This window comes from Gallinula chloropus (assembly GCF_964237585.1).
Source record: "Gallinula chloropus genome assembly, chromosome: 1".
Classification (NCBI taxonomy): Eukaryota; Metazoa; Chordata; class Aves; order Gruiformes; family Rallidae; genus Gallinula; species Gallinula chloropus.
Genome location: NC_140085.1, coordinates 64421719 through 64435527, shown reverse-complemented (window position 1 = coordinate 64435527; position 13809 = coordinate 64421719). Strand labels below are relative to the sequence as shown.

The window sequence follows — 13809 nt, the reverse complement described above, 5'->3', positions numbered from 1 at the left end:
TTGTTTTTAAAAATGTTTTTAAATCTGGACTGTTTCCTTAGAGAAAGATGTAAACAGGACAGATAGAACAAATAAATTCTATGAAGGTGAAGATAATCCAGGATTGATTTTACTTCATGATATTTTGATGACCTATTGCATGTATGACTTTGACTTAGGTAAGTTGTGTTCCTCTGCATGTAAAAAGCCTTTTCAGTTTCTGACATGCAGCTTTACTTATTTTAAAGCTTGTTAATACAGTTGAACTTGTATTGATTACAGTGCTCTTTGTAAATGTCAAGATTTGTATTTTAATAATGTAGATAACTTTGAGCTGCTCATCCTTGTTTCTTCCTCTCTGCTGTCTGATGCTTATCACGGGAATCTGATTTCATCAGCTGAGGTGGGACTGGGAATTAAGTGGCACTTTGACTTCACCAGACACCTACTGTTGTGTGTTGGTGTTTTTAAGGTTTGTTTTGGTGTTTTTTAGAATTGAAGCAAACTTTCTTTTCAGAGTTTTAAATGTGTTTGTGTCCTTGGAGCTGGAGTGTGATACCTATTTTTAAGATGGATATATCAGTAAACATAAGCCGGCTGCCACTGCACTAATTAAAGCTCAACATGCTGAACCAGCTGTTTGCAAACATGGGTGTTCTTATGAATACTTTAAAAGCTGGTTCTTGAGGAGTACACTTAACAGACTGTCAAAAATTACACTTCAGTGTATGCATCTGTTGCAGAAGGAAGAGCATATAAAGTCTTGTTTTAATCACAGCATATATGAGATGCGTAAATCTTGACTTCTGTTAATTGTTTTGGAGGGAAAAGATACTTTGAGATGGTTCTCCCCTTCCACCCCTAGCATGACATTTGGGTTTTCTTCAGTATTCTGTCTCAGAAAAGTGTTGGGATTCTCAAAGCCCACTTTGTGCCTGGTCTTGAAGTCAAAAAAGTAGGATCATGCTGCAGAGACTTAGTACTTTTCAGCTTTTGTCCTTTCTGTCACACTGTAGAGACACCTGATCTTTGTGAAAAATAAGGGGAAAACTTTGAGACTTTAAAGGTGCAACTCTGTTCCATATGTTTTTCCACGTTTCAACTTGCTTGACCAACCAGTGACACGTAACTGAAATTCCTTCACCTCCCACTCTATTAAAAACATTATTTACGTGGCTTAAATGTACATAGTGGATAAGAATTCTGTTTTATAAACAAGCAACCATAATGGAAATACAGAATTTCTGACACTGTATCTGCCCAAGGCTTCTAAGCTACTCAAGCACTGGTACAGTACAGCTCTTAGTCCTTCGCCAGCAGCTGTAGAGAGATCTGAGTAATGCCACAAGCTGCCAGATAAGGGAGGGGACAGAGCAGCTATTAATACAAAATTTTCTGAATTAATTCCTTAAGTCTGCACTAATGAAACTGGTTTTATTCTCTGAGACGCTTTTAAACTGTGTGGAACAGAACTTCCTCTGCCTTTATTTGTAACTGGCTATAGTATTAACTGTGTGGGGAATAAAACATCTTTTTTCTTTTGACCTTTTAATTACATACCCACTTTCTGTTTGTTTGTCTTCTCACACCTGCTCCTTACTTTCAGAGCCATTGACTCAATCCTCTTTTCAGTTTTTCACTTACAATTACATCATTAGGAAATGGAATCAGGCCCAGCCTGAATATAAAGGAGAAATGTCACGTCACATGGAACCAACCACTGATGATATACCTACTCATAAACTGTGTTCCCCTTCGCTTAGGGAGGACAGTGGCAATAGTGCAGTAGATAAGCCGACTTGAGCATCAGTGGTAAGGTAATTGGAAGAGTCAGGAAAAGGGAAGAATGAGATCAAAAATCCTGTTCCTCTGCTCTTTTTAATTGGGCTGTTAATTACAAATAAGCTGGAAGCATTAAACCATTTCCAAAATCTTACAGTTTTTTTTATACAACTAAAACTTTCTATTTGTAAAAGCTATATGCTCTAAAAATGTAAACATAAGCTTTTCTCACAAGGTATGTGAGTGCTTTCACCCCTTTGGGGCACAGAAACCTGAAGGCACTTGTGTGAATCGGGTCTGGATATGTGTGTGTTTCATGCATCTTGCAGGCAGGGCTTTGGGCGCCTTCAGTAGTTGGATAGGTATTAGTTGTCTATTGCTGGCTGCTTGGTTACATAATGGTCTCAGGCTTTAGTGTATTTGAAATGCCACCCAAGCAGAACAGTCCCTATTTCACTCAATGCAGGCATCCTTAAAGCATATTCAATGCCAGGATGAAATGAATGTTACGTGTGAGATTTTCCTTATGAAAGCTATTACACTATAAGTTTTCCTGGGATTGAAGGTTGATATCTCTCTTCATACCGTTTTTGAACCTGTTTGAAAAGAAAATTCTCAAAAAGGGGGGAAGGCATTGAAAGATTTTAAATGTATTGAAGAAAGCAACTGGTTACAGATAGGAAGAGAGCAAATAGGAATCTGTATTTTTGTGGTGGTGCAAGGTACATATATAATCTTCCTAAAAATATCAAGATATGTTTCTGAGCTCTACATGGGAATTTTTTGCAAAATATCTATTCTGGTGTCAGCTCAGTGTACATGTATTTTAACAACAAAAACAATGTGCTTGTTTATGTTCTCTTTAGATTGGCAGAAACTGCTTTTAAACCGTGTTAGATCTGCTCTGGATGTTTGTTGTTATTAATATAAAAAGCGTCTTTACTAGTGGTTGAGTTGGAAAATTATAGTGTCTGTATGAACTTGGAATGCAAATGTTCACTTCATTCAGGTCATTCAGCACACTTGAAAAGGTGCTGTTTAACTGCTGAATTTTACTAAATTCCTATGTGCTTTTCTTTTTTTTTTTCCTCCTTTTTCTCCACCAAGGTTATGTCCAGGGGATGAGCGACTTGCTTTCACCTGTCTTGTATGTTATGGAGAATGAAGTAGATGCCTTTTGGTGCTTTGTATCTTACATGGATCAAATGGTAAAATAAGGCTCTTTTTTAATATTTTTTAGCTGACATAACCAGATAATCTATCAATAGCATTTGGGGTTCATTTTATAAATTCCTTTTTCTTTCTTTTTTTTTTCTAGTTCTTTTAAAGCAATCGTCTTGTATCTGAATTCAGTCTGTTTTTTCTAATTGACATGGGTTATGGTGGGTTTGTAATACTAGTACTGTGCAATACAGAAATATTTGGCTGCTTAGAAATTTCAGAGAAATTTGGAGCCATCACAGCCAAATTTGTATTTATCAGGAGTCCTCGGGCAAAATTCTGTTCAGAATAATGGTTCTCTGTCATATTTACCTTAATGCAATTTATGTTTTCCACAAACTCAAGCTTTTATGAATTGTGCATGTGATGAAACAGTATGTGACTAGTATGAAATTAAAAAAAAAAAAATGTTGTCTCTTCAGTTTGAGTGCAGTGGTGCTGCTTGGGTGTACAGAGCATAGGCTGGTTTTACAGGATCACTTATTGCATGCAAAGTGTTACCAAATAAAAAGCTTTCAGTAGAAGGATGATATTTCATTAGTTAGAAGTATTGTTAAATAACTGTTTAAAGGATGAGACCTACTGTTGCAATAATAAAACTTTTTAAAAATTAAAAATATCTATAAATCTCAATTGTCATTGAGTTAATGAAAATGACAGTGCTGATATTTTATTCCATCTAGCATCAGAATTTTGAAGAACAGATGCAGGGTATGAAGACACAACTAATTCAGCTGAGTACTTTGCTTCGTTTACTAGACAGTGGATTTTGCAGTTATTTAGGTAGGTGTATTATTCGTGCACAATAACTAAAACAACTTCCTGCCTTGAATGTGCATTGCTATCCATACCAGTCTTTAAACTGAAGTAATTCTATATGAATACAGGGCCTGTAAATGAGTAACACCTAATAGATTTCAATAATTGCTTCATGCCTATTGAAAAACAGGATCATCTTGTTACAGTTTTAATATGCCATCCTCAGGTAAATGCTTTTGATTCTAAAAGGGGGCTGCCATCTTAAAAAAAATCAGTGTTATTATTGTGTACCTGTAAAATGTGTTGGTTTTCTTCCCCCACCCCTCATTTTCTTAACGGAATTTGGTGTTTATGAAATGCAATATTCTTATTCCTAGAATCTCAAGACTCAGGCTACCTTTATTTTTGTTTCCGGTGGCTTCTAATCAGATTTAAAAGGGAATTTAGCTTTCAAGATATTCTTCGACTTTGGGAGGTAAGAAGATGTTTCATCACAAAATCCAAAAGTCTTTGGACTTTAGAACAAAAAGCATGGATCATTCTGCAGAGTGATTAATATTACAATAGATTATTTTTTTAAAAAAACTGATTCAATGCAATGAGTGGAGGACATGGTAGCATGTATTACATTTTTTAGCCAAAACAACAACTTGGTAAGTTAAAGAAAAAATATGTATAAGAGCTGGTGGGGGTAAATTGGCTTTTTCAAAAAGGTTTGGACAGCATCCATCAGGTGAGGCTCTTTAGTGAAGGTAGTAAGTGGAGAATATCAGTTAACTTTTCATGGAAAACAGTTTATGCTCAGACAAATAGTATTTGCGTGTATCTGATTACCTCCTTGATACTGGAGGTACTTTATAGGTTAAGTGGAATGAAGCCTGGGCAAATCAGTTTGTGTTAGCCAAAACTAGAGAGATGATGATGTCAGAAGATCCAGTTAGCCCTGCTGATAAGGCCTCATGATGTGAAGTAAGATAATGTAAAACATGACAATGTGAAAGTTCTGATAATTCCAGGTTAATTAGATCTGGTTTGATTTAGGTGATCTTGGGATCAGGTGGAATAATTCAAATGAACTAACATTTTTGTTGAATGTTTTTTAATTCTTTGTTCCAAAAAAATTGACAAGTCTGTCAACAGTGCAGGTTTACTGTCTAAGATGTGGTTAACAGGAGCGTGGTATCTACTACTGAAAACTCCCAAATAAGAGAATAAATGTTCAGATGAATGGAAGGAGTATTTTCTAGGACGTAATATCACATAGACTTGTGCTGGGGAGCAGAAGGGTAATGAAAAGAACAGGACTGAGATGCATAAAGCTTGTGCCATAATGAAAAATAATGTTGTTTCTGGTATAATGAAAAATAATGTTGATGCTTTTATTCACTTTTTCCACTAATGAAAAAGGAGTCACATAAAGAGGAGGACCACTATTTAGAACTGTCTAAAGTAAATCTTTTTTAGCTTTTTTATCATCAGTTGGTGGGATTTACTATCATAGAGTATTGAGGTGGTATTTTAACTGAAGAGGACTAAAGTTTATGAATAGCATTCATAAATAAGGGAACCACAATGTACAAACCCAAAGAATTCTCTTATTCCAAGGAATAAAATGATAATGATTTTTGGGAAAAAAATTCACCCATCGCCTTACTTCCCCCCCCCCCCCAGTGTTATGTTGCCTTCTCAGTATTTTTTAAAGCCTAATTTTTCTTTTCAAATTGATGACAACAGTGTTTTTATTTATAGTGTAGAGTCCCAGGCTAGCGTGTTTTTATCACCTCAGCCTTAATGCATGTGTATGTGTGCATATAGAAAAGAAACACTATTTCTAACTCTTAAGTGGGTTTTTTCTGTCTTAGGAGGATGGTGAAAACCTATTGATATATGATAGTCTTGTAGGGTTTTTTTAGCACATCGTAATGTCTGTTTGCTACATGTATTCAGTGGGAGAGGTGCAATAGGAAAAGGGGTATCTGATTTTCCTTTTCAAACTAATTAAGACATTATGTTTATGCTTTTGTGTGGAAGCTAGTTAGTGTTACTGTTGTCACAGTTGAAGTCCAGCTTGCAACACTTTTTTCCTTTGTAGCTATGCAGCTTTATTGGTATCAGCAGAGTGTGTATGTGGGATTTACAGAGGCAAGCTGGAGGCACATGGCACCATTTTTCTTTGTAATCAGTAGAGAGAAATTAACTGCTTTTAGGGTATTTCAGTTTGACCAAAATTCAAGTGCTGAGGGAACCCATTTGAAGGCGATGTTATCCTGTGATGTATTTGCTTACAGAGGGTAGAATGACAGTTCCAGGGCTTCTGAGCCTTTTTTAGGTCTAATCTGTGAATTTCAGGGTGTTCTTTAGACATCCATTTCTGTCCTCTGAGTTTCCTGAAGCCCTAAGTTAACAGCGGATAATTTCTTCCATGCTCTGACTGGCTTCATGCCTTTAGTGTTTAATCTCAAAAAAAGGAATGGAGAAGATCCTTCCCTAGACTGCTTATTAGCTGTTCACATTAGAGATGGGAGATACCAGTCCCCATCAGCCAGAGCAGAAGCTAACACCAAGCCCTCCCACTTAACTGAGCAGGAGCCACAATAATGCTGTGGTAGCAAGTGTGGGTGGCTCTCTCACCCCTCTGTGGTGCAGCAGGGTGTGCTAGGTCATGCCTGCACTAGAGGGGTGGCATTCTGCCTTGTGGGGCTAAGACAAGGCACACTGTCACTGCAGTTATTTGCAATGCTGCATGCAACATGGATGCAGGTGGAACTGCTCTGTGGGTGGGATTATCTATGGTTTGTTTTAGCTGTGTGTCTTAAACTCAGCCCAGATAGGCAGCATAGTGAGCCGCTGCTTGAATGTCCCAAAATTGAGAGCAGGTCAGCCTCTCTTTCACACTGGAGGGACAGACAATATTACCTTGTAATTCCATCCAGCTCTTAATATTTTCTTTGCACAGTGAGCTACTTCATTCTCAACATGGTGTGGGAAGACTGGGTGGAAAACGAAGAATCCCAAAAGAAAAATTCTGTAACAAAACTACCATAGAACCATAGAATGGTTAGAGCTGGAAGGGACCTTAAAGAACATCAAGTTCCAACCCCCCTGCCATGGGAAGGGACACTTCTCACTAGACCAGGCTGGTTAAGGCCCCATCTAACCTGGCCTTGAATGCTTCCAGGGAGGGGGCAGCCACCACTTCCCTGGACAACCTGTGCCAGTGCCTCACCACCTACATAGTGAAGAATTTTTCTTCTAATATACAATCAAAATCTACCCCCTTCCAATTTAAAATCTTTCCCCCTCATCCGATCACTCCATACCCTTCTAAGAAGTCCCTCCCCAGTTTTTCTGTAGGCCCTTTCAGGTACTGAAAGGCCACTATAAGATCTCCTGTGGCCTTTTCCTTCTCCTGGCTGAACAAGCCCAACTCTCTCAGCCTGTCTTTGTAGGAGAGATGCTCCAGCCTTCTAATGATCTTTGTGGCCGTCCTCTGGACTTGTTCAAACAGTTCCATCCAGAACTGGACACAGTACTTGAGGTGAGGTACACAGAGAGCAGGGTACACAGGTACCTCATACTTACCTCCAGTGTTATGTTAGTACAGCTCACACTGAATAAAATCAAAGTGAGGTACTGGTAGGTTGCTTTACATGTACCCTAGTGTTTATTGCAAGTATGCATGGGTGCAGAGGTGGCACTAGAACAAGTGACTCCTTGCTTGGCTTTTTTTATCAGAAGGAAATTTGAGGAAAAGTTAATACACTGAAGTAGTATGTTTTTGTATTCTTAATTTAAATGCTGTTTTCCTGTCATCCTTTTCCAAGCACTTTGTTATGCTGCTGTTACACATTTACATACATAAACTTAAGCACATGCTCTGCTCCAGACTTTGAAAAGGCATATAAAAAATGGTAGCAAAAGGAATGGAATTTTCTGCAGCTGGTGACAGCTGCTAATTTTCCTCAGAGAGGAGAGAATGTCTCCAAACATCCTTGTTAGTTTTTTTCCCTCTTCTCCCCTTCTCAAAAGCCGGATCCGGCTTCCACTGAAGTTACAGCTTGAAGCAAATACTTCTTAAAGGAGCTATTCCACTTGGGTAGCTTTAAATTGTAGATATGAAAGCTAGACATTCTCTTAATGTCTATAAAAAGTTAGAGAGATGTATATTTTGGGTCGGTTTCCTCCATATCCTACATTGTCATGTTTCAATCATCTGCTTTCTGATGAAGATTTAACTCCCAAGAGGCAGCCTGTTGTCTGATACACTTCGTTAGTGACTGCTGCACATGATTCATGGTATGTGCACTGTGAGAATTTGGGTGTCCTGGAAATGTGAAGGCCATAGTCTGTTCTTTATGTGCAGACTTGATGTTGAACCAAATCTGTGTACAACTGTCAATATTTCCTTCTTACAAAGTAGGAGTTAAAAATACCAACCAACCCAACAATAGTGTAGACAAACAATGCTCGGTAGACTGGGCATTTTCATATGATTTTTACTGTTCATCAGCCTGTTCACATTCCAGCCCTTTTCCTGGAGTGAGAGTGCTTTCACAGAATATCAGATACCTGAAAAAAGATAACAACTTAATTCTTGGAGTGAACTGAATCTTACTTGAAACGTTCAAGAAGAATTGCACTTTCTTTTGGGTGAACTTTAGTTTTGGTATCTTTTCAGTTACGCAGTTGTGTTTGTAGGCTGCATGTACTAGTGATAAAACTTCAGGTATAAGCAAGATCTTGCGTTCTGTCAAGAATGAAGCAAGAAAATTTTAGTAGTGACATAAGACCAAACCTTTGTGAATCTGCTTCTTTTTAAACCTGTATTTTTGAGAATAAATCCCTTTATCTGTATGTCAGAGTAATTTCTGCCAACCATTTTTGCTTCCTTTTGTCTTGTCAAAACTGTTCACCAGCGCTCTGCCCACCACACACATTGTCTTCAAATGGGGTTTTTTTGTTTAAATTGGACTCTGATTGACACGGTACAGTAGGGTCTTGCTACTGAGGTTGCACATTTCAGTCCCAATGAACTCAAGAATGATTACATGTGCCTCTGTGGCACGAAAAGCCAATGTGTCAGGAGTCAAAAAATCAACACCTGCCTGTCCATGGTTTTGGGCTGTTATTGGGGGGTACTTGGGAACACCCTTAACACCTTATCTATAACCATTAGAACCTTTTGGAGGGATTGCTGGGGGTGGAGTGCTTCTCCCAAATCACACTTAATGCAGACACACACAAACCAGAAGAATACTTTGTCAGGTTTAATTCCTTTGTTGTAAGTTAGTAAATTTGGTTAGGAGAATTTCACGTGAGCTGAGGTAGAACACACACATGCACAAGACTACAAGCTCAGGCAGCTTAATAGTGTTATAGTGGGCAACCTGCTAGAAACAAAGCTATTAAAAACCAGATAATAATTTGGTGACTCGGACTTGCAGTTGTCACTAATTAGCCAAAAGAATAAAATCAAATAGCTGTACAAATACTCAGTTGCCTTCAAAAATGGCTTCTTGTTAGTTAAGCCACTTGGCTCAACACCTGCTGTAATTTCTAAGAGCTGCTTTTCTTTCCAGAGGAAAAGCATTTCAAAAGGGTTTTTTTGTATTTTAACAGGTCATGTGGACAGAATTGCCTTGCCAGAATTTTCATCTCCTCCTTTGTTGTGCTATCTTAGAATCTGAAAAACAGCAAATAATGGACAAGCACTATGGTTTTAATGAAATACTGAAGGTACTGAATTCTTCTGCATTGCTTTAAATACTAATTAACAGCGTAGACTTAATGTGATATGTAGGTATTTCATGTTAGGGGGAGGAAAAGCTGCCTACTGACTCCTGAAGTGTTAAGTGTGAACTGAATGTCTGGGGTTTCAAAATGGTTTATTTGATGTCTGTGTTTAGTGATAAGATCATTAACAGATGGATATCAATTCTCCCCCTTAGCCTACTACTTAGCATGTCTATCAATTTTTGCCTTTTATTCTGTAATCTTATTTGATTTGAAAATGTGAGCTGGGGGGGTGTGTTGTCACATTTAGAAATACCATGGATTCCTCTTGCAGATCCTGGTGAAAGCCAGCTGTTGCATATCACATCTTTCAGTACCCATTTGTCAAAGGAAGTAGAGTTCATTTAGTGTTTCATAGCTTAAGGGGCAGGCTTATAAGGTGATACTTACTAGCAGTGCATTACAGTGTCAGTGTATTTTACAGTAAAGCTTATTTACCATTTATCACACTTATTATCCTCTGTGAATGTATTTTCAGCATATCAACGAATTGTCTATGAAAATTGATGTGGAATATATACTTTGCAAAGCAGAAGCAATTTCTATGCAGATGATGAATTGCAAGGTAAAGATTTTTTTTAATGTATCTACTGTGAACATTTATAGATGGTGAATATATGTAGTTGGTATGTACATATATGTCTTGAAAATAACTAACTGGACGGGTATGGTAAAGAATGGGCTGTGCTGTTCTAAAAGTCTGTAGGCCAAAGTGATTAACCTTTTGAGTAATATTGTGCACTGGGGGAAAGCTGCCTTTTGCCTCGTGACTTCTTAACTCTTACCAGATAACCTCTCTGCAACTAACTTGATGTTCAGTGTGCTTGAGAAAAATGAGGTGAGAAGGTGTGTACCAGGCTTGTTAGGCAGAAACTAATGGCTCACTCCACAAAACTGACTTCAGTAACATGAAGTATAATTATAATAGTTATTCAGACTTTTATCATGAGGATTAGGTCTTTAATCAGGAATTGACTCCTGAGCCTGACTCCTTTGCTGTCTTTTTGAAAAGCAGAGGCAGAAAATGGTAACTTAACAGAACTAATGCTGAGAGAAATGCTTTCAGTACAGCTAAACTCAGATGAATGGTTGGTTACTTACTGGGAGTGGGGATTGGACCAGGGAGAGACGACCTTGTTATCTTTTTTTCCACTTAAATACAATTATTCTAAATTTATTCCTTCCCCATATCTCTTCTTTTCTAGGAATTGCCTCAAGCAGTTAGTGAGATCCTGGGGATAGAAGGCAGCTCTGCAACACCAGATTCAGATAATGGAGAGGATGAAAGTGGAGCTGTGTTGAGTTGTCCAAAGTCATTATATCAGAGTGTCTCAACACCTGTAACTGCTGCCAATGGAACAAGAGACGGCACTCAACAGATGTCCGAGACGCAGAGCCTGACACCTGCGTAACTGCAGTCGATTAAATTGGAGAGACTTTTACTGAGCACGTTTTTTTCCAAGCACTTGAGAGATGGATATTTAAATTTGGTGTTGATTTAAGCTTTAAGGTTGGAAAGAAAAATCTGTACTGTAATGCTCTTGCATTAAAGCTTTACAACATGACTCAACTTAACTATTTTTGTAGTTTCTTCTACCAAAATAGCCTTTTGTTTTCAATAACATTCCTTAATATTTTTGTAGCCAAGTGCATTTTCTTTTTTGCTGGTGAACTGGAAATAGATGGTGATTAAGGTTGAATATGAAAATTCAGTGTTTGCTGAGCTCTCACACACGATCTGAGACGGCGTGAGCGCTCTGAGCAGATTCACAATAGTCCAGCTGACGCTGCTGTACAGAACTTGCAGGCTGAAGAGATGCTGATGTGTTAAAGGAGGATGGTTTTGTAAATGAATGGGTTTTCCCTATCTCAAATGTTTACAAAAATACTTCTAAGTATTTGTTGCTGGTTGAATGTAGATTTGAAATGGACATTTATCCTTCGGCAGTTTAATGTCCAATTACTGAATTTTGTGTAATTGGGATTGGATGAACAGTATATTTTTACATTAACATATCTTCACTTTATATATGCGTATATATATTTACACACATATACACACACACTATATACCCAAATCTTTGTGAAGACTAAAAAAGGATAGTCATATTTTCAATATCTGAATAAACTTGACTGTTCATTCATATGAAGCAGTTTGACCAAATTAATGCACAACTCCAACTTGGGCTCTTTTTGAAAACTTTTCTAACTGAAGGTAACTTTCATGTGAACACATTCAGTCCTACAGTTGAGGTAATTTTGCAATTGATTTCTTGCAAACTTTACTAACGTTTATCTTTGCTAATATATTAACTGATCAATTAACTACTTACACTGTTTCTATGACAAGATTATTTAGGGAATTAATAAGGAGATTATTAAAAAAACCCAAAACAAACCCAGCAAACCATGAAGCAAAATAGTAATCACAATTAACACTAATGTGTTTTTGTATATGCAAGAGGCAGTGTGAGTTTATGCCATGCCATGCCGATGTCCTTTGACGTTATGTGGAATTTAACATAACTGATTCAGTGTATTCATTTGGTAACTATATTGTACATATATAAAATAAAAGTCAAAGCTGATCTAGTGTTTTTAATTAAATCATATTTAGAGAAAAAATTTAGTTGTCTGGTTGTTGATATAAGAATGTGAGAGGGAGGGGATAGTTAATGGTTAGTACATCAACAGTATGTGTATATTGTGAGTAACACAGAGCCTTGGCAATGTCTGTACTACACATCATCTCGTGGCATTTGATGTGTGGGGTATGGTGGAGCTTTCTTTTCTTCTGGGGCAGTTTACTTTTACAAATGATGTGTGTGCCATCTAAAGCAAACACAAGTAATGTAAAAAGGCTTTAATAGATAAAGCAAACTGTTACAACGAATTGAGACCTGATTAAACTCCTCTCACCAGTTGCAAACAAACACCAGCGAGCTGAATCAGTACAGATTTTGTTTTTAATATCGCCAGTGTGCTATCTCCCCATCAGTTAATAAGAGGAGCCTTATGTGGTGGAAGTCCAGGACTCGCAGCTCAGCGTATCTATAGCCTTTCATTTCCTGTCCAGGAAATTACTGGGAAGCATCACACCTGCCTTCGCTGTCGCGCTGCTTGGCAGCCCCTTCCGTGCAGCACAGAATACATAAAGGCAGTACAACTGAGGTAATCAGCGCTTCGGTTCAGAGGTACTCAGCAAGTTAGCTTCAGTGTTTTCTGGAGCACCTATTTCGCTTTGAAGTGGGCTTGCAAAATGTTTCCGTGGAATAAATGATGTTGGAATGACAGTAGGGAAGGGCAGAGGGAAATGTCTGTAACTGAAGTGCAATGGGCATGTCTGTCACCTCTGCGTGGTTCTGGGTCATTCAGGATAGGCAGCCACAAAAAATTCTATGCTACATAATAAAATCTTGAAGAAAAGCATAGTTGACTGAAGGTAAATATTCAAATGCTTAGGAAAAACATATTTAAATGGAACTCTGTCATTTCCTTGAATTATAGCTACGGCTGCTAAGAAATGCCTCCAGCCAGCCTTTCAAGTAAAGTTTGCTTTTCCTTTTTGGGTAGAATTGCTGATCCTTTTCACTTCATATTAAGCACTCTGATGTCAAGGCTGAGAAGGTTGCTGCTGATTTAACAGTGAGCAGCTGCTGTAGAAGGCTGGAGTAGGTGGGCTTGCTCTGCTCCCCAGCAGTAAGATCAAACGGAGCCCTTACAGTGCTGGTTCTTTGTCGCATCCTTCCTGCTGCCAGGCAGCCTTGCAAAGAGTTGCAGTCAAGAGGAACTTTGTCCTCCACCAAACTATTCTCGACTGTTGGAGATAGATTCAATCTAAGCTGAGGCTACAAACACTGTGAGAGGGCTTAATCAGGGTCACAATGGCTAAAAAAATGCTGTGAGTTGGGGGTTCTGGGAGTGCCAATTTCTTTTCCATGGGATTTAATTTAGATTGATCAAAAATTAACAGGTAGTAACTCAGTCTGATTTCAATTTTGGTTACAGTTCTCAGACTGTAAAAGGGGCAATACTTCTTTAGGTCCCACTTTGGTTTTTTAATGCTTGAGTTGAAGATAGTGATCTCTTAGTGGGTGAGTAAAACTCTACTGTTCACTAGTAGCAGTACTCTGGTGTTACCTGTTCCATTTGTGTAGGTCTCTCTTTAAGAGAGATGTCTCTTACTTTGCCTGCTGGGGCAATTTTTCTTGTTTCAAAAGTAAATTCCTGAGGTTGTTGGCTTCTGTTTGAGGGCAAGAGGATCTCTTGCAAAAA

The 13809-nt window shown here is 38.1% G+C and overlaps 1 protein-coding gene across 1 annotated transcript in view; it reads left to right on the top strand.

Moving 5' to 3' along the window:
• Positions 1 to 12146, top strand: part of TBC1D15 (TBC1 domain family member 15) — a 28427-nt gene extending 16281 nt beyond the window's left edge. The window contains exons 9-15 of the mRNA XM_084279221.1: positions 42 to 158; positions 2869 to 2969; positions 3666 to 3765; positions 4119 to 4216; positions 9361 to 9477; positions 10013 to 10099; positions 10740 to 12146. Of these exons, the coding sequence (XP_084135347.1) occupies positions 42 to 158; positions 2869 to 2969; positions 3666 to 3765; positions 4119 to 4216; positions 9361 to 9477; positions 10013 to 10099; positions 10740 to 10946 (827 nt within the window). The 3' untranslated portion in view covers positions 10947 to 12146. The remainder of the gene's footprint in view (positions 1 to 41; positions 159 to 2868; positions 2970 to 3665; positions 3766 to 4118; positions 4217 to 9360; positions 9478 to 10012; positions 10100 to 10739) is intronic.
• Positions 12147 to 13809: the final 1663 nt, after the last annotated feature.